This window comes from Antrostomus carolinensis, unplaced genomic scaffold (genome assembly GCF_000700745.2).
Source record: "Antrostomus carolinensis isolate BGI_N321 unplaced genomic scaffold, ASM70074v2 scaffold7673, whole genome shotgun sequence".
In the NCBI taxonomy this organism is placed as follows: domain Eukaryota; kingdom Metazoa; phylum Chordata; class Aves; order Caprimulgiformes; family Caprimulgidae; genus Antrostomus; species Antrostomus carolinensis.
In genome coordinates, this window is record NW_010304384.1 from 1 (window position 1) to 25,967 (window position 25,967).

At 36.2% G+C, this 25,967-nt stretch overlaps 1 protein-coding gene across 1 annotated transcript in view; it reads left to right on the forward strand.

Annotated features, from left to right (window-relative positions):
* Positions 1–705: 705 nt before the first annotated feature.
* The window catches only part of GLRB (glycine receptor beta), a 47,727-nt gene continuing 22,465 nt past the window's right edge, over positions 706–25,967 (forward strand). Inside the window, exons 1-5 of the mRNA XM_010164419.2 lie at positions 706–851; positions 12,619–12,725; positions 15,288–15,355; positions 21,920–22,149; positions 25,088–25,170. Of these exons, the coding sequence (XP_010162721.1) occupies positions 730–851; positions 12,619–12,725; positions 15,288–15,355; positions 21,920–22,149; positions 25,088–25,170 (610 nt within the window). The 5' untranslated portion in view covers positions 706–729. The remainder of the gene's footprint in view (positions 852–12,618; positions 12,726–15,287; positions 15,356–21,919; positions 22,150–25,087; positions 25,171–25,967) is intronic.

Genomic DNA, 25,967 nt, shown 5'->3' on the forward strand with positions numbered 1-25,967 from the left:
CGGACACAGGCTCAACCCCCGCCTCTGCGGTGTGTGCTTTTGCCCCTGAGAAGTTAAAATATGAAACCCAACACTGCGTAATAAAGCTCAGTATTGCAGGTCGTGTTTAGTCATCTTTGTAAGGCCTTTTCAGTGCTGGCGCCGCAGCCAGAACCCTTTGTGCAAAACAGTAATTTATGTTTAAATTCTGTAGATAAAATTAATTTTGCAACCCTTTCTCTTAACTAGTATTGAAATGATTGCCTTTTTCTCTGTGCAAGGTCATATAGGGCTTGCAGTTCTCTGCCTTTCTAGCTGACTGGCTGGTCATATCTAACCGTATTTGATACAGTCGATAGCTGACATACGTGGTGAGGAATTCTGTTTCCAAGTTTCTGGGGATTTTGAGTGAGGCAGCCTTTGAAGGACAGGACTTTCATTCCTTAAACACACTGGATCAAACTTGCACTTAAATCTGTCCCTCACTGTCAGTCTTTTAACTTTGGAAAGCTACTTGACTCTCAGAAAATGGCCTTAGTGGGTTCCGTATCAGAGGTACACCTCAACAGACTCTCTCTCCCAAGGCAACTAAGACCAAACTTTAAAAAACCAAACCCAACCAAACCAAACCAAACATTTGTTCACTTTTTGTGGGTATGTAGGCCCATTTGCCATATCTAGCCCTACTAACATAAATCTTTCTTTTCTTTTGCCGCAGACTGGAGGTTTCTCTGAAGCTTAATCTTCAAGATGAGGTTCTTACTAGCGGTTTTCTTTTTCATCTCGTTCTCGTTGTGGGTTGAAGAAGTCTGTTCCAAAGAGAAGTCTTCAAAGAAAGGAAAGGGGAAAAAGAAGCAATATCTATGTCCATCGTATGTTCCTTGTTTCTTTTATGCTTTTGTATGATGGTGATCCTGTCATATTTTTAACAGTGGAACTTATGTGGCAATTGAAGTAGAAGGTGATGCTTTCTGCTGAAAGAATGGGGTTTGGGGTGGGAATGCGAATGGGAGGAAGAGAGTTTGACGAGTATCATAGCTAAGTTTTTTCAATGAGTGTGTTTCTTCTGCAGCAGGTCCTCTGTTTTAATGAAAGGAAAAATCTAAGCCATATCAAATAGTTTCTTTCTTTGTGGGGGTTCCAATCCAGTGTCTTGCTCTTTATGGGCACATAGTAATGTCATCCCATAGTGCTAGCTTGTCTAGCATTGTTTTGCTGGTATATGGAGAAAAGCAGGGAGGATGCAAAACTGTCGTACTGAAATTCAGCTTCTGGTTAGCTTAGCTCTGTAGGAGAAGGCTTGTCCTGAGAAATTATCACACTGCGTGTTGTATAGAACTAAGGTCTTCATCACCTTCCGTCAGTGTTTTACAGTACTATAACTTTTATGGAGGTGGATTGATTGTTGCTATAAAGCATGGCTTTATGGAATAATCTCTCTGTAAAAATACAGAAATAAAAATCTGTGATTGCCCAGCTGAATAGAGAATGTATTCTGGACACCTATGATTATTTGATGTTAAAAATACTCCCTCTTTCTAAAGCGCACTGTGTGTTAGGTTGTGATCCATAGTACGATACATAAGTTTTATTTGTGAGGGCCTCTTTTGACATTTTCTTGGCCAGCCTTGCTCATCTTTTTGGTGTTATGGTGTAAATATCCAAGGCAAAGATCGATGGTATGTAGTGAGTTGCCAATAAGTGTAGAAAAGCACTATGCCTGAAATGATAAAATTGTTTAGACAAATTTAAAACACATTCCTTCTTTGACCATAAAAGAAGAAACCTGGAAGATGAGACTGGCTATTTAACATTAATAGACTTTTTTCAAAGAGAAGAAAAAAATAAATAGAATAATCAGACGGAAGCCATGTTTGAATAATAATTTTTAAAGTTCCCTCTCTTTTTAAATATTGATAGTGATGTTTATTTGTAACCCACAATTTTTAGAAAGTTTCTACCTGTGGTGACTGTTTTAATTCTTTATTTTTATATCAGACCTGAAAAATGAGCTGTATCTTTGGATTTGAATATATTAAGATAGAAATCTTGAATGTCATCATGACTCATCTGAAATGACCCCTACCCATTCCATCCCCTTTGAATAGCTAAGCTGAGCTCTCTATGGAGCTTCTGGTTTGAGCTACTCTGAAGATTTGTAGCAAGGAGAGAAATGTCAGGCATAAGCACTGAAGTCCTCAGAAAGTGAGTTCCAGAGCTGGGAACTGAATCCAGATCTTCCATGGTCTCATCAAGGCAGCCAGCATTTCCCCCATGTTCTTGACTTAGACTTAGTTAGAATTCAAAACACTGATGTTATTTTATCTGCAAAAGTGAGTGGATTTTTTGTTTGTTTGTTTTTCTCTTAAGCACAATATTTCTTGGTACTCTGTTCTTTTTGATACTGGTTGACGTTAGAGCCATTCAATACGATGTCATTTGTCACTAATGTGCTTGAAAAGCACTGAATAAATGTTATAATTTTCAAAGGGATACTTTTGCATTCCAACCAGTTGAAGCTTTCTGCAAAAATACCAGCAGAATCTAGTACTTCTCTGATGTATCACTTGTGCAGTGTTGCTAGCTAGAATTAATTGCCGTAGCACTAAGCCCTATTGGATTTTCTGAATAACGAACAAGTTGTCTATATCTTACTTGGCTGAAGTTCACAGCTGGAGAGACAAACACTTGTAATAGCTGTTTTTGTGGCTGGTGCCTAGAAGACCTCTCATGTGAACGAGCAATGAAAGCCAATTCTGTCTTGCAGAGAAATTAGCTATTGCTCTCTTAACTCAGGCTACTGATGGCAACCTTTCAATCATTAGCATGTTTTTTTATAATCTTTCACAAAACTTCTTTACTTGTTGACACTTTGTTATAAAAATGGCTGCCTACTCTTAATAACGTTTTTCCTGTGAAAAAAAAGTAAGGGGTCTTTCCTCAGAAACAAACCAAAACACAATGCGGTGCAGTGGGAATTAAGTGGCACCATAAGGGTTGACGAAAAGTAGTCTCAAAGGAAGTGGTTGAATGAAAAAAATTACTAGTAAAGTGCAAGAAAAATATTTTAGAAGAATTCCTTGTATCTTTTTAAAATAAAATAAGTAGGATTTTGAATAATTTATAAAATTGGATGGTACAAATTCCTAATGAAAACATACATTTATAAGTTAAAATCTTAACCTGCTTTTAATTTGCATTGGTTACTGGTGCAATAAAATGTAAAGCTTAATTGTAACAAATTAGTGGCTTTTGTTTCCTTACAACATGTGAAAAACTAAATTTAACATCCTGAAGAGAACACAAAATCACACTAGTAATTATATAAAGAACAGTCTTCTCTTTAGAAACTTCGTAATGAAAGTCAAATGTATGCAAATAATTTTCCAGGAAAGATTCATACTGAATCTGATGTTACTGCTTCAGTTCCTTAGCTTGACATTAAGAAATGGATGGTTATAGTACTGGTTTGAGACTTTAGCATGAATTTGTTTGTATGAAAACTGAGTATACTTGAACTTCTCCTTTTATGGCTCTCCAGAACACAAGGCTTTTGCCAAATATGCCCCTCTGGCATGAAATTAACTACTATTAGAATAAACTGAAAACAAACTGATTAGAAACCCCATAAAAAGTTAATTATTGTCTCATAAACAGATATTTGCTTCCTTCAATTAGGAAAATTCTATTTTGTATCTTAGACCAAAACCTCTTCCTTTCGATTATTCATAACACTGTACTTCTCAGTGCATTGTGTGGTAGTGACTTGATTGGCCAGCTTATTTTCATTTATTTCTGAAACATTTTTCCAAGCTTTTTTATCAAGGGATTTTGTGAAGCTAATGCCTAACCACTTGGATCTTATTTTGATTTAATGCTTGCTCAGAACAGATGTAAGATTTCACTTCTTACATTTAGATCATTTTCCTTCTTACCTCAGGCTTTCCAAATGAAACAGACAGTGATTACACTTGTGTCTGATTCCTGAATGTTCATTGATTAACAAAAACACTGATAGATTACGCCCAAAATCCTATAATAGGGAGTATTGCAGCATAAATATGAGAAGCTTGCTTGCACAGAGGCATAATGCAATAAAATATAAAGCTTTGGGGTAACAAAACTCTTGCCTTTTGTCTCCATGTAAAATATTTTTTAAAAAAAAACAAACCCACCTCTTCAAGAAAAAAAAAATAAGAATTTTGTGGATTACAGTCTTCTGTTTACAAATTAAAAAACCAAACAAACCCACCTCTTCAAGAAAAAAAAAAATAATAATTTTGTGGATTACAGTCTTCTGTTTACAAAGCTTATTTTGAAATTCACTATAATGAATACAGGTGATTTTGATATGGCTACAGAGGGATTTCGTCACTTGGTCTCTTTCTTGATCATAGACTACCCACCAGCTGTATTACTTCTGTTAGTTACTTCTTACTCAGTTCTTCATAATTCCTCATAATACCTGTTTCTGGTAAACATGTTGGATGTTTAACTCGGACGTTCTCTAAGAGCACTCCTTTTGTTATGTCATAATAAAATACTTCAGTCATTTTATGATGTGTGAGCTGTTGCTGTTATCCCCACAATCCTTAGTAGACCAGTAGGTCTGTACTCAAAACTACTTGCAAGATCTCTAGACAAATGGAACTATAAGGAAAGGGAAGTTTGGTTGTGTCAGTGTTATAGAAAGCATGGAGATGTAAGAGTGTGAAATAGCAGCTAACAAAATCAGTTAGGACTGTGCTCATAATCGCAACTATCCCGGTTAATTACAGTTTTAGTCTGACTCAGCTGTTCACTTGCACAATGTTCATTTCTGAAGATCCCACAGCGTCTCTAATGCCGTGGCAGTGCCAAGAGTATCATCCCAATCACTAAATCACATTCTTTTGTCTTTATATCAAGACTGTGCTTTTAAAATAGCGTCTCACACTTCTGCATTTTTCCACACGGAGATTTATATCCATGTAAGTGATTAACTAAATACTGTATGATATCTGTAGAGACTTTTTTTACCCACAAAGCAGGAGTACAAATCGTATTTTGACTTGTATTCAATAAAGCGTATCGGCTACTTCAGAAACTGTGAAATGGCCCTCTAAGCCCTCCAGGAAACATGACTTGTGCCATCTGCCAGGGCAGAAGCTTAGAAAGGTCACAGATGCCAAGGTTCAATAAACAGTTTCTTTTAAAAAATAACAACAAAAAGACAGGGGAACTAGGGGGGAAAAGCCTTTGATGTGTTTAAAACAGAGTGTTGTATGAAAGCCTGTCCTAAAATTTCCCTTGGTTAACTGTCAGCTTCTGACACACTCTTCCCATAAAGACTAAAGTAGAAGTTCAAAGTGTATCTTGTATCTTGGATCCTCTGCACCTTCCCTTTGACAAGGACTTTTTCAATCCTATCAAGCGTTTGGGTCTACATGGCCGCTCTGTCTGTAGAATGTGATCATCCTCGAAATGTAAATGGTGGGAAAGTGGAGTAGCCTCTGTCTGCATTCCGTCTTGTAGAAGACCCTGTTGATAGTTTGTGAACATTTTCATTTGTAGGTATGATGGGAGGATTGATACAGTTTGTGGGAGAAGATGGAATGAAGTTGAAAGAAAAGCCTGAATTTGGTTATGGAGGCAGTTAATCTCACTGTCATTCTGAAGATAAGTACATTGCAGAGCCCAGGTCTGGTTCCTATAAAAATTCTTTTGCCCCATAGCAACAGCAGTTGGTCAATGATTTAATTATTCTGTAGCATGTAACTCTCCTGGAAAGCTGTGATCCTGGACAGATAGGACCACATTCCAGGAGGTTTGAGAACTTGTTTTCGGAGTGGATAAATGTACTGGGGAGTAAAAGATAAAGCTATATAAGCAAAACTTAAGTTCTCTTGTAAAACAGTAATTAAGCGTGGTAGGCTGGTTCTCAAGCAGTACTTCTCCCTCTCAGTGAGCAGCATTTACTCGGTTCTGATCACTGTAGTGATGAGACACTACAATCATGCGGTAAAGTTACAGACATTATATTTCATGTGCAACTTCCAGACTGAGAAAATACTTGAATCTGCAGGTTATTTACACTCCCTAAACCTAAACACAAGGAAAACCGTAGGACTAAATTCTGTTCTCAGCTCCACCAAATGGATCTTTGACAGACAAATTATATAGAATGTGTCTCCACTTATACCACCATACAAGGTGGCTAGATTTTACCAAGATCTGTGTATTGTCTGAGTACTTAATGCATTTGGAAAAAACACTGGGACAAGGAACTGATGTGGGTAAATTATCTTCTAAATATCTGTAGTTCTGCTTAACCATCTGGATGCTGACCATGTTTCATGTCTGCATGCAAAATCAGGACACAACAGGATGCCTGTTATACACAAGGGTCGCTTAGGTGGTGACTTCAGTTGGATGCTGAGATGCCTAAGCTAGGAGCACACAAGCTGAATTTAAGAAATGGAAGCACAGTTAGCTTGCTGTGAGCAGTACTAGTCAGGCTGGATGAAGTACCATACTAACCTGGTTCTACTGGTTTGGAGCCTGTCGCTCTGTGGCGGGCAGATGAATCCACTTGCTTTTCTCCAGCTCAGGGAATAATAAGAAGGCACTTCAGATTACCATGTAAACACTCCTTAAGGTGTCCAACCCTGGCAATGTTGAATGTGAAACTGAAGCTGGACTTAAGAGGTTTCTGATAGACGAGGACTGAAGTAGTGACACGAATTGAGCTATTCACATCACCTGACTTCAGGAAAGCTGCTTACATGCCCACATTAGGAGACTGTGCTCTTTGGTCTACCTAAAACAGGAGATGAAAGATGAGTTATTTCACCCCCACAATTCAAAGTTCACAATTCGGGTTGCCCAATCTGGGTTTCTGTTTCAAATTTTGCTATGAAGGAACCTTTCTCTTTGTTTACCACACTGTGTTACCTCCAGGTTTAGGTACTGAAGTTATATATCTATTTTTAGATGTTTAGCTGTCAACTGCATTTGTGAGGACACATAAACAGTTATTCAGAGTTCTATAGTTTTAATGTAATTTAAATGATATCACTTTGCATTGGAGGCATCGTAATTATTCTTCATAGTAATAGAGGTGTCACCTGGTACAATTTGAAAATGTAGCTCCTGAACATACTAGAGATCATAGAGATCACTCAGAAGAATTATATAGTATCTCACTGATTTGTATTAACCTGTTTTTATGCTTTGAGTTTTTGCACTCAGAAAATCAAATGCCTGCAAATCAGAACAGTGGTATTTTATATCAGGGAAATACTGATAATATAAATGCTTATATATGACAGATATTGTGTTTCCCAAAACTTATTTTTATCATTCTCAGAGATAACACTGCCATGTTATATGACTAAAATGTCAGTTTCCATCACACAGATTAGATAAACTGAACTGAAATCTGTTGTTTCAGCATTATACAGGAAATTTTGCTTGAGATAACTGAATAGTGTAAGTTGGAATATATATTTTCATCTGACAGACAATAATCTAGAACTATGCAAAGGCAAAGCTTAATGCTAGGTTATCCAAGTTAGTCACTCTAAGCAAACTCCAACAATACAATTAGTGTGCTTCTCCCTGACTGTCTGGACTGCAGTGTGTTATAAGACGGCGTGTGAATGATGTGAATATGTCCCTGTGACATGTCTTCTTTTCTTTTTCTTTTTTTTTTCCCTGATTGTATATTGATGCTCTCCTCTAAAAGCAGAGATTCTTCAGCATAATGGGATCTTAAGACTAGGGATCAGAGTAGTAAGGTGACTTAATACAACAGCAAAGATTCTCCTTCCCACTTGTGTAGAATATTGTTTATATTATTTTCTCCAGTCATCCTCCTGTAGCACTGCATGTGATAAGGACTCCTCGCAACTTCAGTGAGCTCTGAGAGACTAAATGTCATGATAACCTGTAGAGATATAATGTCTTCTGACACATATGCTTAACACAAAAGTAAAGAAGCTATATAAATTTCAAACCAAGTGTAATATATATGCTTCCTTTTGCCATGCATGTCTGCTTATCTAAACTTCTGGATTTTGATTAGTGAATTATGAAAATAATTATCTGTTGCCATCAATGAAAATGTTAGTCAAGTTTGAATACCATCAATGAAAATGTTAGTCAAGTTCTTCAAAGGCAGTCATAAAATGTGTAGAGCTGCAGTGGAAGAGGAGATGGACACCTTACTGTGAAATAGAGTATTTAAAGTTATGATACTAGAAGTAACCTCCCAAAGACCAGGGAAAGGCCGGTCTTACCACACAGAGTTGTTACGCCGAAAGACTAACTGTACTCTGTTTTCTTTCTGGCTTTTGAGAACACTGTTTATAGAATTGAGAACACTTTTGAGAATACTGTTTGTTTTATCTTTCTTTGCAGAAAAAGAGAAAACATACTTTGGATTTGGGGTTTTGGGGGGATTTTTCTTTTTTTTTTTTTCAAAATTGTTATTTAGGCAAAATTCTTGTTAAGGCAATTTCTAGCTTTACTATTACTTGCTTTTAAATTCCCTTCATAGCAACTGTGAGACTTTTATTGCCTTACCCTTTGTTTGGTATTCACCATATCTTGATTAGAACTTACCAATTACTGTGGAGAGTGTTGCTGTATTGCCATTTGCTAATGCTTTCTAGTAGCTCCATGTACATACAACATAAGTGGAAATAAATGTATTAAAATTACAATGCATGCTACAACTGGTGGAAATCTAAGGGAAATCTTAGGCTAGTTACCACATTTTCACAAATGTGAAAATTGTAGGTTGAATGAGAAAAAGTAGTAAGTAACTTTCAGTTGTTGTGATATGGGAATCAGCCTTTAGCAAATGGAAGTACTGCTTCTTTTAGGAAGGGAGATATCAGCTCAAATTCTTTTTCTCTTATGCAGTCTACACATTTGCCTGGCATTCCAGAATGGCCAATTAAGCAGGTAGTGGCTTTAGGTAAATATCTCAGTAGCACGAATAGTCCCAGCCTGTTTCTCCAAGCACATAACCCATCCCATTCACTGTTCCATTAGGTCATTCTGCTCATCTGTCACTCTGAAAGTGGCATAAGCTCTTAACTCACCAAAAGCTACACAAATGATTTATTGATTTGCAGGTGAAATTTAGCTAATTTGATCAGCAAGGCTTTCTGAAGGAAATCCAATCCTTGTGACGATGTTTAGTTGCACGAGTGCTATTCAGTGATAGTAGTTCAATGGCAGCATGCTGTAAAAATAACTGATAATCAGCAGACCTTTTTTCTCAGTAGCTATTCCAACCTCTTAATTCAAAGTCACCTTTAAAAAATAGCGATTACTGACTCTGTGTGCTTATTCTTGCAACTTAGAACAGCCAATGCTATTGTATTGCACTTGATTCTTATATGAATGAGGATAAATTTGTGTGCATTACACTTGTATAATTTCAAAACACTACCCAACGACTTATGGAAGATGTGATCCTGACGTTCTTTACCAGAAAGCGGTGCTGCCAGCTGTTCTTCATCCTATCACTGTCTTCCCCAATTCATGGTTGACCTTTGAACAAACATCCTTAACAGATATTTGTATTAATGTACTTCTGCAGTGCAACTCAGATCTCACAAAACTACTGCCTTATTCCTCTTACTTGAAGAGACAAATAAACCCATCAGCTGTATTTGGCTTTCTTTTGCTGTTTGATGCTCACTTGTTTAATTTCTCAGACATTTTTCCTCTTTTCCTCATTACATCTTATGAGTATCTGTATTTCATTTGCATGCCCATGTTATCCTGTGTGGTTCAGATTACCATCATCTCTATTCAGTGAACTTCTTTGTATAATCCATAGCAGAAATAAAAAAAAAAAGTTTGTTCATTAGTTTTTGTTTGGTTTTGTTTTGATATTTCATTAATACCAGGCGTATATAATTTAGAAATAAATCCTATTGCTTATGTTAAGAAGATCCTTCTTTTGTAAATACAATTTCTGTAGGTGTCTGATGTAGATGTTTTAGATGTTAAGATGTGTAACTTGCAAGGAAGCAATGCTCTGAACCTTTTCGTATCAGATGGAATACAGTGTACAGAGTGTTTGCCTGCCTTTTAAATAGTTAAATGAACATTCTTTTCTGTCTTGTTGCTGCTACAAAATGAAAAATAATCTTAACATTTAAGTTAATTTTTCCTACTGTCCAGTCAGTGGCAACTGCAAAAAAAAGCATACAGAGCTTCTTTATGATATTTCTGTAGCAACCTGTTCATTGGTCAAGTCATCACTGAAAACTGAACACAAATCTCAAAATGACAGAAATAAATTAGTTCTTTTGCATAATGATCCAAATCAAATATACTAAGATATAAACACAACCCTGGGAGATTTGTTCAAAAGTTAATTTATCAGTTATTCAAAGGGGTTAGAACACTTATTGCTTTTTAATTACTCTAATAGTAAATTAGCAGAGGTTTATTGTAGACAGAATAAAGACATACTAGTGGAAGTTAGCATATGTTACTAAAAGTAAAAAAATTCCTTGTTTTATTAGTGGAGCATTTATCTCTGGATAAGTGCTGATAGAAGAAGTGTTTCACCTCTGTGGTTTTTAAATGTGGCAGCAGTTTTAGTGCATTTGCACGAGATGGGTGGGGAATTATATACTTCAGCCACTTAAAGCTGCTCCACAATTTTTTGTCATCCTGTATATTGTTGTTTAAGCTGCACTCACGGATACACACTTTTTGGTAGCTACATCTTTGGTTAGCCTTCAGAATTCATACTAATCCTGCTAGTGACTGGTGCACAGTCTGAAATTTCAAGGGGAATTGGGTGGGTGGTTGCTGTCTTGGCTGAGTTGATGTACTTTTCTCCCTCATGTGTAACTTCAAACAAATACAAGCAAATAGTTAAACAGATATGCAGCTTTAGGCTTCAGAAATATCCTGAATACAATAGGGAAAACAGAAATCAGATTGTTTTGTTTCTGAAGGATAAAATGCTGAAAGGGTATCAAGGAGACTATGATAGAATAAAATACAGTTATCATAAATGGTTGACATGTTTTTAATAATAGGGCACTTCTTCATCATTTTATTTATAAACATTTTAGCTGTTAAATGTTGACTGAGGAGATTAAATCTCATTATGAAAGCATGGCAAGTGCTACCAAGACAGCAGATCTTGTTCAGTTGCTCCTGTTGTTTCCCTTATGGTTTGAGTTAAAACAGTTGATTTGAAAGGTGAGGTTGTTCATAAAAGCTCTGCAAGAGCTAGCATCTGGTCTCATCTTCAGTTTTCAATCAAATAGTGGTATCATGCAATGGTGACATTTATTAATTAATTTCCCTGTAGTCATTAAGGAAGATGCTGAACAGGACCTACTGTAATTGGACATCTTAAAATCAGGAGGTCTGATACAGTCATACAACTTTTTTTATTTTTTAACTAGCCAAAAGCCTTTTGGAGAGTTAATGTTTTCTTTAATAAATGTTTGAATAATGCAGAAGTCCCAGAGGACATGAAGGAAACTAAAGGATGAGAAGAAAACTAGCAGTGAACCGTGATGTTATGAAGAATAACCCATAGGTCTGTCAAACTGACATTGATATAGGAAAGGATAATGAAAAAAAAAGAAATTAAGAAGGGTAAAGGAGGCAACGGCAGCTGATATGGAAAACATTTTTTAAAATGTGTTGATACATTTCTTTGCTAGAGGTAATAGTATTCATGCATATAACTTATGCCTCTGTAGGGTGTTTGTCTTATTTTTACATGGCATCTTGGTTACTAAATTATAATGACAGAAAGTCCTAGCAGAGTAGTCATCATAAAATGGATGGAAAAGTGATTTCAAGAAAGGATTCAAAATTGGAAAACATGACTGGACAGGCTCTACAGACAGCATATAAATTCATTTCTGTGGTGTTATCAGCCTACTAGGTGCGCAAAATACATGGGGTGGGGACTGATGCACCCCAGTTGCTTTTTATTACACTCAATTTCATGTTACTCTTGTAGCTACATTTACCTGTCACAGATTCTTTTTAATTTTAGCAATGGTTTTAATTTAACACCCAACACTATAACAGCAAGGTATATGGAGATGTTTCAATTACCCCTGCAAAACCAGAGGAGAGTCCAATGCCTCGTTTTCCAGAACAAAGCTTTCATTAGCACTTGACAAGGAGATGGTGCAGTGGCTCCAGCTTGGTGGTGGAGTAGCTGGCGCTAGTGTGTGAGAGCAGGAGGCTGCCAAGTGCCTCGGTGTGGTTTGGCACCTACAAAGCACCTGTCAGTTCACTTATTTTCCTAATCTGACAGTCACTAAAAATAGCTCAGGTGGCTGCTTTCTACTAAGGAAGAAATCATGTCCCTCTGGACATTCGTATCAAGAGAGAAGAGAACAATTAGTGAATTGTGGTTTATTTATTTTCTTAAGTTTACAGTTAAAAGTGTATAGGAGAGCTTTGACTTCTGTTATAATTTCTTGAAAAATACTGAAACGTCACAAAGAAAGGAAGAATATACACTATAGAACCTGAAAACCCTGAATGTATGTTGCTTGTGAAATGGCATTTATGGCATGACTTTAAAATTACTTAAGTTTCAACACAGAGTTGTTTCTGTCTTAGTAGTAACTAATGCACTTTTTTTTACAGCCAGCAATCAGCTGAAGACCTTGCAAGAGTACCGGTTAATTCTACCAGCAATATCTTGAATAGGCTATTGCTCAGTTATGATCCCAGGATAAGGCCTAATTTCAAAGGTTTGTCAGATATTTCACCCTTTTTTTTAATCTTTGGAATTTAATTTTTGGTCTCTTCACACATTGAAAATTGATATAGATATAATATTCACAACCTAAATTTCTGTTTTCTTCTGGTTTTTTAAGTGGAAATTTCCCTAGATAGTGTGAAACTGTAGTATGTTAGGATTTCACAATCATAATAGTATGTGATGCTTTAAAAATATTTTTATTATTATTATACTAAAAAAATTAAAGTAGAATTAGATTTTATCGAATACATTTTTAAAATGTCTTTTTATTCCTACATTTTAGTTAGACTTTAGTAGTACCTCCGCAGTACAGTATTTTAAAACACAAAAATTCTCTGCAGAGATCCTTTAAGATTGCTTTATAAAACTTGGGACCATCAGTATCACTGTTTGGAAACCATACAGTTATTAAACTCTTTAAAGATATGTTAGTAATACAGCTTGCACACTTGGGGATTTCAAATAGGTAATGAATATAAACACGTTCTCTGACTTTCAAACATTTCCTTGGTAGTCAAATGTTGTAGGAATCTTCCATGTAGGCAAATGTGATTTCCTTACGTATGCAGAAAAGACTGGAAAACCTCTAATAACTCATACAGCCGTAAGTTACACTTTATAGGAATTAGATTATTTCCCTGCTGGAAAAAGACATTTTGTTACATTACAGACACTGCAGTTTACATAAGTCAGTTCTTTATTTTACAGTCCTATATTTAATTATATGTGCATTAAGAGATATTTAAACATGCATATCAATAGTATGATGAATTTGGAAATCTATGACCTTTATCACGCTTTTGAAGAAACCATTTTCAGGTGTTCTGTTTAACTCAGTTTTATAAATGCATTAAACTGAGTTCTCAGCAAGTGACCTGTTTTTTTCTTATTCTCTGTAAAATCTTATTTATATATTTTCAGCACTAAGTCTTGTCACAAAGAGTAACTGTCCAGCCTCTGTTCTACCTGTTCTTCAGCAAAATAAATCACAAAGCAGATTACAGATTTCTTTGTAATTTTTATAACCCTGCTGACAGTCTGGTAAGAATCAAGATGGCAGGAAAAGGGAGGACATGCAATGTTGACTGACAGGGAGGTGGAAGAAAAAGAACATTTTCTGATAAGTGGTTTGCCCATGTTCAAACATCCCTCACAATTGCGTGATTTTCTTGCGTGGTACTTACTACTCAAATCTAGAAGAGATGGTGTACTCTTCTAGAGTGGCTAGTAGTGGTGTGGTGGGTGCTCTGTCACATGCATCATGTACTAAACAAAGTATTATGCATAGCCATAAGCACCATGTTTTACTGGTATGATTTAAAAAAAAAAAAAAAAAGACAAAAAAAAACAAACAAAAAAAAGCACAAAAAACCCCCAACAAACTGGTTTAACTGAAAAAAGTAAAATTTTATCTTAGTGATTTTCTGGTGAATGAAGAGATTGCATTTGAATTTATGTATTAAATATACACTGAAATATTGTATGCAGACAAGCAAACTATTAGATGAGGCATATATTACTTTGTGTCTGCTTACTTTGTCAAAATATATTGTTTATAACTTTATATATTGTTACATCTGTCACTGCTGAAAATAGGAAGAATTCCACTGAATTAGGTACTTGTAACAGTGTAAAGGAGATAGGATACATGCATCTAGTGTACTTACTGGCACTCTCAACATATAGGTGCTAAATAAAACCAGTGGACCACAATTAGTTCTCACAACCGTCAGGCCACTTCTCCCAGCTTTGTGATAACTCTCTGTTAACACCAGATGAAGTGACTGCCCATCAGTTCTTGCAGGGTGACAGAGGGCAGATGTAGCAGTTGTCACACCATCCCTCTTCAACTACAGGAATCCTGGCTGTGGAAAAAAGGAAAAAATCCAGTCTATTTTAATATCTTCACAGCTGCTGGCTTCTAGAAATTTTCCTTGGCAAATTGGTAACTATTGTAAAATGAAGCAGCTTTGTCTTGCACCATGGCTAGGTAGCTGTGAAAACTGCATGGAAGTTTTTATCTGCCTGTATTCATACTTTACAGTTAAGTACTTGCACAAAGAACTATCCTCTTACAATGTAAATAAATGTGTCATCATAAATCATAATGAGGTAATGTGGGATGGTAGATCATCGTTATGACCTTGACAGTTAAAAATGTGAATTGCCTCTATCCATTACACTGCATGCACAAGTAATACTGGATTGCGCATTCTGTGGTAACAGAAAATCGTGGAATTTGAAAATTGTTCAAATTTATGATCTGTGAAATACTTTAAGCTTAGCACTCTGAACTAAGGATTTTTTTTTTCTGTTTTCTTATCACTAGGTTGAAAAGAGTTTTTGTGATTTCTGTTGGCTTTCAATGGAAATAGGTTAAACCACAGCTTTTGAAAACTGCGTATATACTAACTTGAAAAGATAAAGTTGTATGACCCTATTAAAAATATTTCACATTGTGATGTCAGTATAAAGGAACTTTAATTGAAGGATGACATTCCTTTACTGGATTGTGCAGTTCACTAGAATATATATATTTTTTTTTTTAAAGGAATTCCAGTTGATGTTGCTGTCAACATCTTCATTAACAGCTTTGGGTCAATTCAAGAGACAACTATGGTAAGACTGAAATGAAATTATTATAGCACACATGGAGATTTTCTTATTAAATTAAATTTCAGGCTGAGGATTATGAACTGTAAATTAGAAATAATTGTTATGATTGTAGACACTGAGAATTGAGTTAATGGGGTTAGTGATAGACTGACTGTGCTTTATGTCATAAACCTATTAATCTGTTTTCCTCTATATTTGTCCACACATTGTCATAACTTTTAGAATGTGATGTACATGAAAGGAAATCCATTGTTTCTAAGATGCAAGAAATACACTTATTTCCATAAGTTAAGTTCATGGGAATTAAGTAATCTTCCTGAGAGTTAATATATAGGTTGGTTGGTGTATTACTAAAGAAAATACTAGGAATGTATATGGCAGAAAAAGAACACACATACATAAGGCTGAAGCATACATGTTGCCTATTTTATATAGTTCTGAGGACAGGAGTAAATCATGGAGGAACAGAAGGAGAAGGAGTAAAGGAGTAGATTGTCAGTGACCATACTCTTACTCCTGTGAGGTATAAATAATAAAAACACCTTTTGTTGTTGGTGGAGGTAAGCATCCACTTAAAATTCAGAACCAGTTTACACGATATCCTAATGACATTTCAGTAGGTCTGCAGAACCACTCAAAGTTAAACATATGTGATGACTGAAAAAGCTTTTGAAAAGCTTGGACAAAAATTTCTGTTTCTTTAACTAGAAGTGAACAAAGATTTAGATTTGATTAAAAATGATAGTCAGTCAGCTAATGGCATTAGTAGGAAGTGATATTGAAACAAAGAATGTAAGTATGCTGAAGATACCTCGAGATTTATTTCTGAAAACAAAAAGGGGAACGAAGTTTAAAGAGGGGCAGGGAGGAAGAGAAGGAAAGTAGGAGTGAGATAAGTGTCTAAGATGGCAGGTATATTAGACCAGATGGCCCTTTCAAGTTTCTGAAATTTATTGCATGCTTTAAAAAGTGACTTTTACGGAGGCTTTTTTACAGTTCACCCAGATCCAAGTAGTAACAAAACATGAATGTAAGAGGTGTGCTTCCCCCCACAAAAAATACGTATGCTCTCTACAGTAATGCATGTGTGCTTGTCTGTGAATTCCTGATATGGTCACTCACAAATTTACTAGGATGTTCTGTAAGATAAGTCATGCTCTCCTCCATATTTCAGAACTTCAGACACCATCCTTACTTAATTTATGCTTTTATTTAGATTCCTACATCCAGCCAATTACCATGATAGCTAAGCATGTTTATGTGGAATTTGGATTACTTCTTAGTTGCCTCAATATATGACAGGAAGCACTGACAAAAGAAACAGTCGATCTGTTCTTCCATATATCACTTGGGAAACTCTTCTGCTGCCGTGGCTATTGGGGTCCTGTGGACATTCAGGAACCAGTGCTCTCTTGGGGATAGCCTTATATTTGTCTTCAGATGGTCTGGGTAAGGCACCAGACAGCAGAAGCAAGTCCCTTAGATTAGAAAAAACCTTGTACCTCCAGAATCACAGGAAAAGTGTTTCCTGAAGCTGAGGCACCAAGTCTGTGAAGAACCAGAGAGACCTCTTGCATTCAGAAAGGAGAGACATTTGCAGGCAGTAACAGAACTGCTGAAAAAGGTTCCTCAATGTTGGAGAAGAGAGTGGCTGTCTGTATCTCTGCTGTCTCAGGCGTTGGTGTGGATCATGAGGAATATTGATTTCTTCACTGTTTCTAAAGTTACCAGAAGCTACTAAACTGGTTAGAGTGATGCCATTACTAATACCAAAATCTGTGAAATAACATATTTCTAAGTATTTCAGTCAATGAAGTATCATGATGATTCTTGGCTCTGTAGCCACTTCTGTCTGTAAAAGCTGGATTCATAGGTTTTTTGCAAAATCTCCTGTTTTAGGCATGCTAAAGGGACAATTCCTTCTTTTGGGTGACAGAAGGGTGGGGAAAAATAACAATGCCTGCCAGGTGATTGGAAGCGTGGTGGTGGTAGAAGGCCCAACAGACAAATGTGTAGAGTGCCAGTGAGAAAGGGCCATTCGGCATGCTGATCTCCTTTAGTGCAGAAGGATGTTAAAAGAGATGCAGAAGGAAATCTCTTCAACAAGATGTCCTGTATCCCACTCTTAGACCTCTCTCTGAAAAAGCCAACTCTAGGCTTAATGTCTGGAACTTCTGTCTAGTCAACAGGCTCCCACAGTGTCCCTCACTTTGGTATCATGATGGCTGGTTCTGATGGGTCCTCATGTATTTCAGGAATCCCACAAAATTATTTTCAATTATCTTTTGCTTTCCGTCCTTCTGGTCCCATGACAATTACATTCTTAGCTATGCAGTTGACTCATCCTCAACTAAAAAGAGTAGAGATTACCTCCCACTGAGGTAGAGTCTACTTAGTTTTAAAAGAGAAGGGAATTTCTTTATAGAAAAGCATTGATGGGTTTGAAGTAATACTGGTTTGAAGAAGGATAGAACCCATAGTGTGGATCCAGTGCCCAGAAGCCTGTATTGCTTTAATCGAGCCCTTGTGAAGAAACTGGAGGGTGTAAGTTTGTTCTGTGTCTAGAAAGGCTAGTGTTCATGTTGTGTTGTTGAATACTCAAGAGAACTGCAACATTTTCACACGTGTATCAAACAAGTTACCTGGAAAAAGTAAACAAAAAATTAGTTAACTACAGAGAGAATAAGAATTTTTACAGCTAAAATGGAGAAGAACTTGTACCAGAGCTGCTACCTTCCAGTAAGCTCCCTTTATCTTGGATCCTGTAACTTGTTTCCTTCTGGCTCATTAGATTACTTGTCTAGGATTCCCATGCTAACTCTGCTTTTGATTTTGCAGATGCTTTTTTAGATTACGGATTTGTGGGATAATATGGCAATTATGTCACATTTCGAAATTGTTACGGACTGGATGACCAGTCGGGGATTCATGGGGATAGATCTTTTCTGGTATAAACACCCATAGGGCTGTAATGTTTTAGCTGTGCTGATGATCTGACCCTCTGCCTAAAGAATCTTTATTCAAGGTTTGTACTTGCAGTAACCTTTCTTCACTGACTCAAATGGCAAAAGACCACTTTCTCCTGCTCCTTTATTATAAAACCTTGCAGAAAGGTCTTTTTAATATTTATGTACATAAAGGAAAATTCCATTTTTTTTTTAATCTTAAAAATGCCATTTTCTACATTATTAAAAGACATTATTAAAAGCTATTATGCTTCCTTTCTTTGTATGAGTGCAGTTCATGTAGAAAAAGCCTTTTGAGATCTTCTGTGCGCTCCAGTTTGCAGATAGAGATGTGTTGGCTATGCCTGTTCTCTGGCCTGAGGAATTTTTCTGGCAACATGCCCACTGTTTAGTAGGTTGCATTTGAAATATTTCCTAGAATGCCTTCCCTTTCAACCTCCCTGAAAACAACTTGCCTTCTGTTGGAGTTTCATGGGAAAACAAAGCCCTGTAGAATACTTCTGTGATTCTTTTTATCTGCCAGGTCCTCCTAGCTCTAATGCTGGTGAACATCTCTTCCACTCTCCCGCCACTAGTTTCAGGCTTTTAAATTGCTATTTGATTGTCTTTTATTATAAAATGCTTATTATGCTGCAATATTCAAAGAATGTTTGTAAAATGTATAGCAGGAAGACCATGTGCTTCATGCAGACCACTTTTTCCACCCCTATTGAACCTAATTGTAGTACACATACTGAATCTTAAAATTCATAGCCCGAATTTGAGAGGACTGGTTGCAGACTTGCTTCAAAGTAGATTTATACTGGATCATAGTCTGTACTGCTGCTAGATGTTGTAATAGTTCATATTCTTCTAAGAACAAGCTCTTCTGCACATCATTGCCTGGCTAGCCACAGCTGTGTATCCTGACATCTCTTTGCTTCCTTCTACATTTTCTGTATTGCCTCAAGTATGTGGTGGCCTTCCTTTCCCAAGTACCCCCACAAGTTTCTAGTCATTTAGTTAGGTCTGAACCTACTTATTTTAGGTTAATAGGATTTCTCTTCCATTGATTTAAATGGGAACAGAATCAAGTTCTTAAAATGTCACAGTATCCCATTGTTCGGTATATTTAATCTCACTTGTAATAGAGCAAGGAAGGAAATAAAATAGCATCCACCTGATCTTAATTCCAATTCTTATTTTGCCAGTGCATTCTGCTTTTCAGTGATGTAAACTTCTCCTTCTTCTGAATGGGTAAGCTGAAGACAAGGGTTGAACACTGCTTGTCATTTGCCTATGGCTTTGAGAAGGCATCTTATTTTGTTAAAATTAGAGTAATGCACTTATTTATGGGGAAATTAATTTTGGTGTCATGAATAGTGTAATGCTTGTGAGCATGAACGCAATGCAGTATTTATCTTATATGGTTTAAATTAATTGTTTTCACTGAGACATGAAGTGCATATGGAATGGGAACTTCACCAAGAAGCAAGTAAAGTAAATTTTCAATTATTTACATATAATTGAAAAGATGCTTTCCGAGATAATTACCTAAATTCCCTCCTGTTCAAAAGCTTCTCTATGAAAGCCCTCCAGTAGAAAGTCACTTCATATTAACTATTAATTTATACTTCTTCTTTACTTTGGCAAGATAATATAGGTCTTTGTATAAATAAGTCAAACTACATGTATTTTTTCAGAAACAGACAGACTGCCAACAAGTAACATATCTCTCAGAACTATGCGTATTAATAAATATTGCCTCTGTTCTTTCTACTTAGTTTTAATGCTTTGCCTTTCCTTACAATGCAGTAAGGAAAAATATTACACAGTATAGTGTAATAAAGAGGTACCTAGGATGATCTGACTGGCGGACTGGACGTGGGAAAGTGGGCACCATGTTCCAATTAAGAGGGTAAATTAACAGAGTAACTTATTCTGCATGAGGCCTTAGCCAAGCGAACTCCCTCCTGTCGGAGTCAGCATGACTGTCTCGACATGGCACTCGCTTTGGACTGTAAACATACATGTTGTAGTAAGTACAACAGAAGAGAACTCCCATTTTATCACCAGGAAAATGTGTAAGATGGCATTAATGTTTAAAATAAACGACTTTATAACATTAGTTTGTTATGCAGAATACATTGACAGACCAAAAATATGTTGAGAACCTGCACTGAGAGATTCCTAGCATTTTGCTATAATTGTAAAGCAGTAGCAGTGTTTTCACTGCTCTAAAAGGCGCAGCTCTTATCTCAGGATGCTTTGTACTTAATAGACAATTATGAAAAAACAAAACACACCATAGAAGGCAACTTGAAAGACTGGAGACAGAACTTACTTTACATATAGAATTTTGGTTTATTTGTTGATTTTGTTTGGCTTTTTTTTTTTATTTTAACAATACCTTTATTCTTTTTCTGTATATGATCTTTGTAGTTTACATATAGATAAAAAAGAGGCACTGGCTTAAATGGCTTAGAGGTATGACTGAAAAATCGTAACTGAAATACTAGGTCAGATTTTTCCTTTGGATGCACACATCTTTCAGTGTCCTGGTTTTGCTAGGATAGAGTTAATTTTCCTTTTAGTAATTAGAAGAGTAGTATTTTACTTTCAGTGTTTCAGTTCAGACATATCACGAGAAGAACTTTGATAACAGTACTTGTGTTGCTACAGCTCAAGGCCACGCTGTTTGTTTCACAGCTGCATTAGGACTGGGAGGAGGGAAGCGCAGTGAGGAGCAAAACCCAAAACTGGCATCTGGATGTGCCAATGAAATATTCCATATCATTCAGTAAGGACAGAACGCATGCGGGTGTTGTTTTGCCCTGAGACACATGCTGCTCCAATTCCCAAAGGCAAAATTAGATTCTTATTGAGCATGACTCTACTACTCTCCATCCTTGAGGAAGAACTGCTGAATCCAGAAGGAAGTTTCCTCAGTGTAAAGCTTTGATTTTGTCTCTTTGAGACCTATTCTGTTTCTGCTTTCATACATGCTACCTCAGAACTTTTGTTGCAAGCTGGCATCGGTTTTCCTCAGTTACCAAAATAGTCCCAAAACACTGTTACAAGGTCTGAGGCTGTATTCTGGGCATGTAATGTAAAATCTGTTATCTATCTGGTCTGTTTTCTGCTTTTATGGTGTGATACTTGGCCATCAGTGAACCACTTAACCAAATGGAGAATAAGCTGGAATTTACACTCATAGGATATCCTGAGACAAGTGATACCATGCCTGTAGCCTGCAGTGATTTAGTGTAGTCAAGCTGCTAGCGATACCCCTGCCCTGCTGCATGCTTTTCTCTATACTTAGATAACAGGGGGCTACTATCAAGAAGATGCAAAGATTATTCTCAGGGGAACAATTTGGTCCTTTTTTTAAAAAAAAATTATGGTATTCAAAACACGAGTGAGTCATAATCTACCTATTTGTAGTAAAGTCTATTAAACTTAACACTTATTAATGTTATTTGAATAGTGATTACTGTTTGTGATAGAATAGTCAGTGCATAAATTGTTTTTCTCTTCAGAGTTTGATAGAACAGTTTTCTTACTCCATGGAATTTTGGCTAGACTTTTGGCTAGTCTAATACTTACGTAATCTTCCCATCAGGATTATAGAGTCAACATCTTTCTAAGACAGAAGTGGAATGACCCCAGACTCAAATTGCCCAATGATTGGAGAGGTTCAGATACACTGACAGTGGACCCAACTATGTTTAAATGTCTTTGGAAGCCGGACTTATTCTTTGCAAATGAAAAAAATGCTAACTTCCATGATGTCACACAAGAAAATATCCTTCTTTTTATATTTCGGGATGGTGATGTCCTCGTCAGCATGAGGTATTTTACTGATATATTTCTACTTTTTTTAAATGACTTGATATGAGATATATATGCTGTGGTAGACTTAGTAATGTAATACAGTTTATGCTAATTTTGAAATGTACATGACAGTTTGTGTGCTACAATAAATTAAACAGGTGTAAAGAAATCAGATGAAGATGTTTTAAAGCATGTCAGTTGATAGCACAGCAGTTAGTAGAAGTTTGAAGTGTATGTATGTTTGTATGTCATGTTAAGCTAACACATTAAGTAAACTAGTATTATTGGAAAAAAAAAATTAAATCCTTTTGGTAGTTGCTTAGATTCCTGGAAGCATAATAAAATGGATAAGATATCTGAAGTAAAGCCTTCAGCCAAACAATGTAATTTGCACATCACTCGAATTTCTACATCAGCTAAAGAAAATGATGATTACTTACTAATGATACAGGGAAAGGCAGAAATTACAAAATTTGTTTATATAAATGTTTTGTAAAAGTACTGGGACATAATCCTGATTAAGTTTTATGCCTTACTGAATATAGATTTTTTTCATAAGACACAAAAATGTTGTTTAATTTCATTGCAATTAACACATACTTTTTTGTGGTTTGACTTGGTTTATCAGAGGTATACACCGTGCCATAAAAATAATTATCCACTGAAAATAGCAAATTGGTTGATTAAAAAGGATCTCATAGTGAATTACAGATCTGGAGAGTTTATAGACACAATGATTTGTAGATATTTGGCTCAATTTCCTAACAGTGACTGAATTTTCTTCTAACATGAACTGGAACATATTGCCCTGATAGAGCAAAAAATGATTACCTGAATATACTGCAACTTTACTGTTAAGAGGGAGCCACTTCTGAAATTATTGTCACATGAACTATTTCTTCCTGGAGTAGAAATAGCTAGAAAACAAGAAAGGAGCTGGGAGAATCTGGATTCTTTTTTGCCCATTCCAAATCAGGATAAGAAAACTCAATCTCACGACTTTTGCCAGCAGTGATCAGAAAATAAATAATATTGGGCAATCAAAGCATTTAATTTGGCTCACTGTGAAGGTCCTGGTTCTGATTTCAGTTGCTTCTGTAGCAGGTTTTGAAGTCTGTAGTAATTGATATTTGAAAATAGAAAATCACTAAGAGAAACTTCCCATGTGAAATAGCAAATGTTAAATGAAACATCCAGACTTGTTTTCAAATGATTTTCCAGGTTGCAGCTGTTCAAAAATGAGTTTATTTCAACCAATAGGTTAGGTTAGCGAATAAATATTGAGTGAATACTAAGTGTTTCTGATGGAAAAATTATTTGAAAACTTCCAAATAACAAAAACAAATTCAACAGTTTGAAATTAATGTTGTCCGCTAAAAATATTCTGTTGATTTTAGTAATACACTATGTTCATAAATTATATGTATGCAGGTAGGATTAATATTTTTGAGGCACTGTTGTTTGCTGATGTGCTACTAAGATTTTAATTTTTTAAAATACATAATTGCTATGCCTAGTATTTTTAGTTTACTGAAATATTATCACATATGAATGAAAGAATCTCCAGTTATCAAAATATGCAAATGACAAAATGCACATGAGAGAAAGCTCTTGCCTGTATAAATAGCTAAGAATTAGGAAACTGAATGTAGGAATAAACAGCTAGTGCTCACATGCGGGGAATTAAGTAGTAGAGTCTCACAGAAAAATCTCTTCTGGGTCCTGTGCTGTTCAGCATAAATCACCTGGAAAACTGTGAATTGGCAGGTGCTTTTGATGATGCCAGTGTATTCAGGATAGTAAAGATAAGAGTCAACAGTGAGAATTACAAATTAATATAATCCCTAGAAAACAAAGTATAAGATGAAATTCAATGTAAATAACTGAAAACTATGCACTAGATGTGCATCATGGAAAAAAATACTTTAACTTTACATAAAAAACTGTTTGGTTTTGAGGTGGTTATTACCAGGATAACAACCGTTGGGTAGGAATTGCTAGATCTCTGAAAATGTCAGCTGATGGCTCAGTACTGGTTGAGAAAGTGAATTGAATTCTAGGAAGTATTACAGATTGAAGAGAACATCATGCTGCTGTATAAATTCATGCTATACTTGCATCTTGAATACAAGGTGCAGTTCTGGTCTTCCCACTGTAAGAAGGGAGGCAAGGATGGTCAAAGGTATGGAACAGCATCTTTTATAAAGAACAGCTAAGCAAGGCAGAACTTTTCACACTGGAAAAGCAAGATAATTGAGGTGGTGACATAGAGGTCTCTAAATCATGAATGACACAGAGATAATGGATGGTCATTGATTTTTACCTTCTTTTCCAGTAAAAGAATTATGAGACAGGCTCAAGATAGATAAAAGGAGAGGATTAGAGTGTGTGCAGCTTAGCTGTGGCATTCCTTGCTGCAGGATGCTGTGCATGATTAAAGTTAATACAGATTCCAGAAAGCAACTGAAAGCAAAACAGCTTCTTGGAGGGGAAAAAAAATGTCAAGATCCCTTAAATACTGAAGCATCATTTCTGGTTTCTTAAGTCCTTGAGGTGCAACTTTTGGGATGCTGCTGTATATCTGTTGAAATATCATTTCCTGATTGCTGTAGTCTCAAATTCTTCTTCAGGAGTCTGCCATTGGCCACTGCCGGAGACAGGACTCTGTTCTGTACGGACCTTTGGCTTGGTTATCCTTGTGTCTTACATGCATTTTGTCATGTATTACTAGGTCTCTGATTTCTGAGCTACTATATGTTTAAAACTCTCTATAAAATTTTATTCTCAGACTAGTAGAGATAGCTCAATTTCAGACTGCTACTTGTTATAATTTTAATTAGATTTTTCTGTGATTTTAGAAACTGAAAATCAAATACCTGTGATTTTTTTTCTTATTGTCACCTACTGCTTACATGGCAGCTCACACTGTTTTTAAATTCAATTTCTATATTTTCAGATTGTCTATTACTCTGTCATGCCCTTTGGACTTGACCTTGTTTCCTATGGATACACAGCGCTGCAAGATGCAATTGGAAAGCTGTATGTAAATCAGTCTGTGCATAAAAACAGTTGTCTTCTAGGCATGCCTCAAAATCAAACAAAAAATAATTAGTTCTGTAGTTTTCATGTCAACATTTTTAATGAAACTTGAAATTAATATTCACTGGTTCCTACCAATGTACATTTCCCTATCAGATATCTTTCTTACTGTTATGGCACCATGCACTCTATTCTTATTTTTTGCTATCAAACATAATGACAACTGATGAGTTTTATAAAAACATTTACAATAAACTTAGTAAAATGTAAACACATATCATTTGGAAAAAAGAATCCACGGTCTCCCCGAGTAGTTTTAACTTCCGCAACCTTTGCTGCTTTGTAGGTTGTTGTGGTCCAATTTATCCCCTTGCACTGATGATGCGTGGCATTGTTTGAAAGTCTTTTGATCTGGTACTGAAGGAAAAGTATTTGATGCCAATAGACTGAGAGCATTTAGTAGGAAACCTTTTGAAAGTGGTTTCAAGATGTGTTGTGGATGTAGTCAGGCATCTCTCCCTTACCAATCCTTCCTGGTCTCTAGGTGATTTGATTTTATGAAAGGGCAGCCAGCTCTCACCTCTGAAGGGCTTCATGCCATGCTGGAAATTGCAGCCAAAATGTTTCTGAAACCCTTCTTCTTTCCTACTCCCCAAGTAAAAGGGTGCCTACTCCAGTACAACCTTATCCCAACACTCTGATCCCTGGTGATCCCACTTTCCTGGTAAATCTCTTTTGCTCAGTAAGGACAAGTGTGAAGCAGAGAGAAGGAAGGTGGCTTGCTCCCACCCATTCCT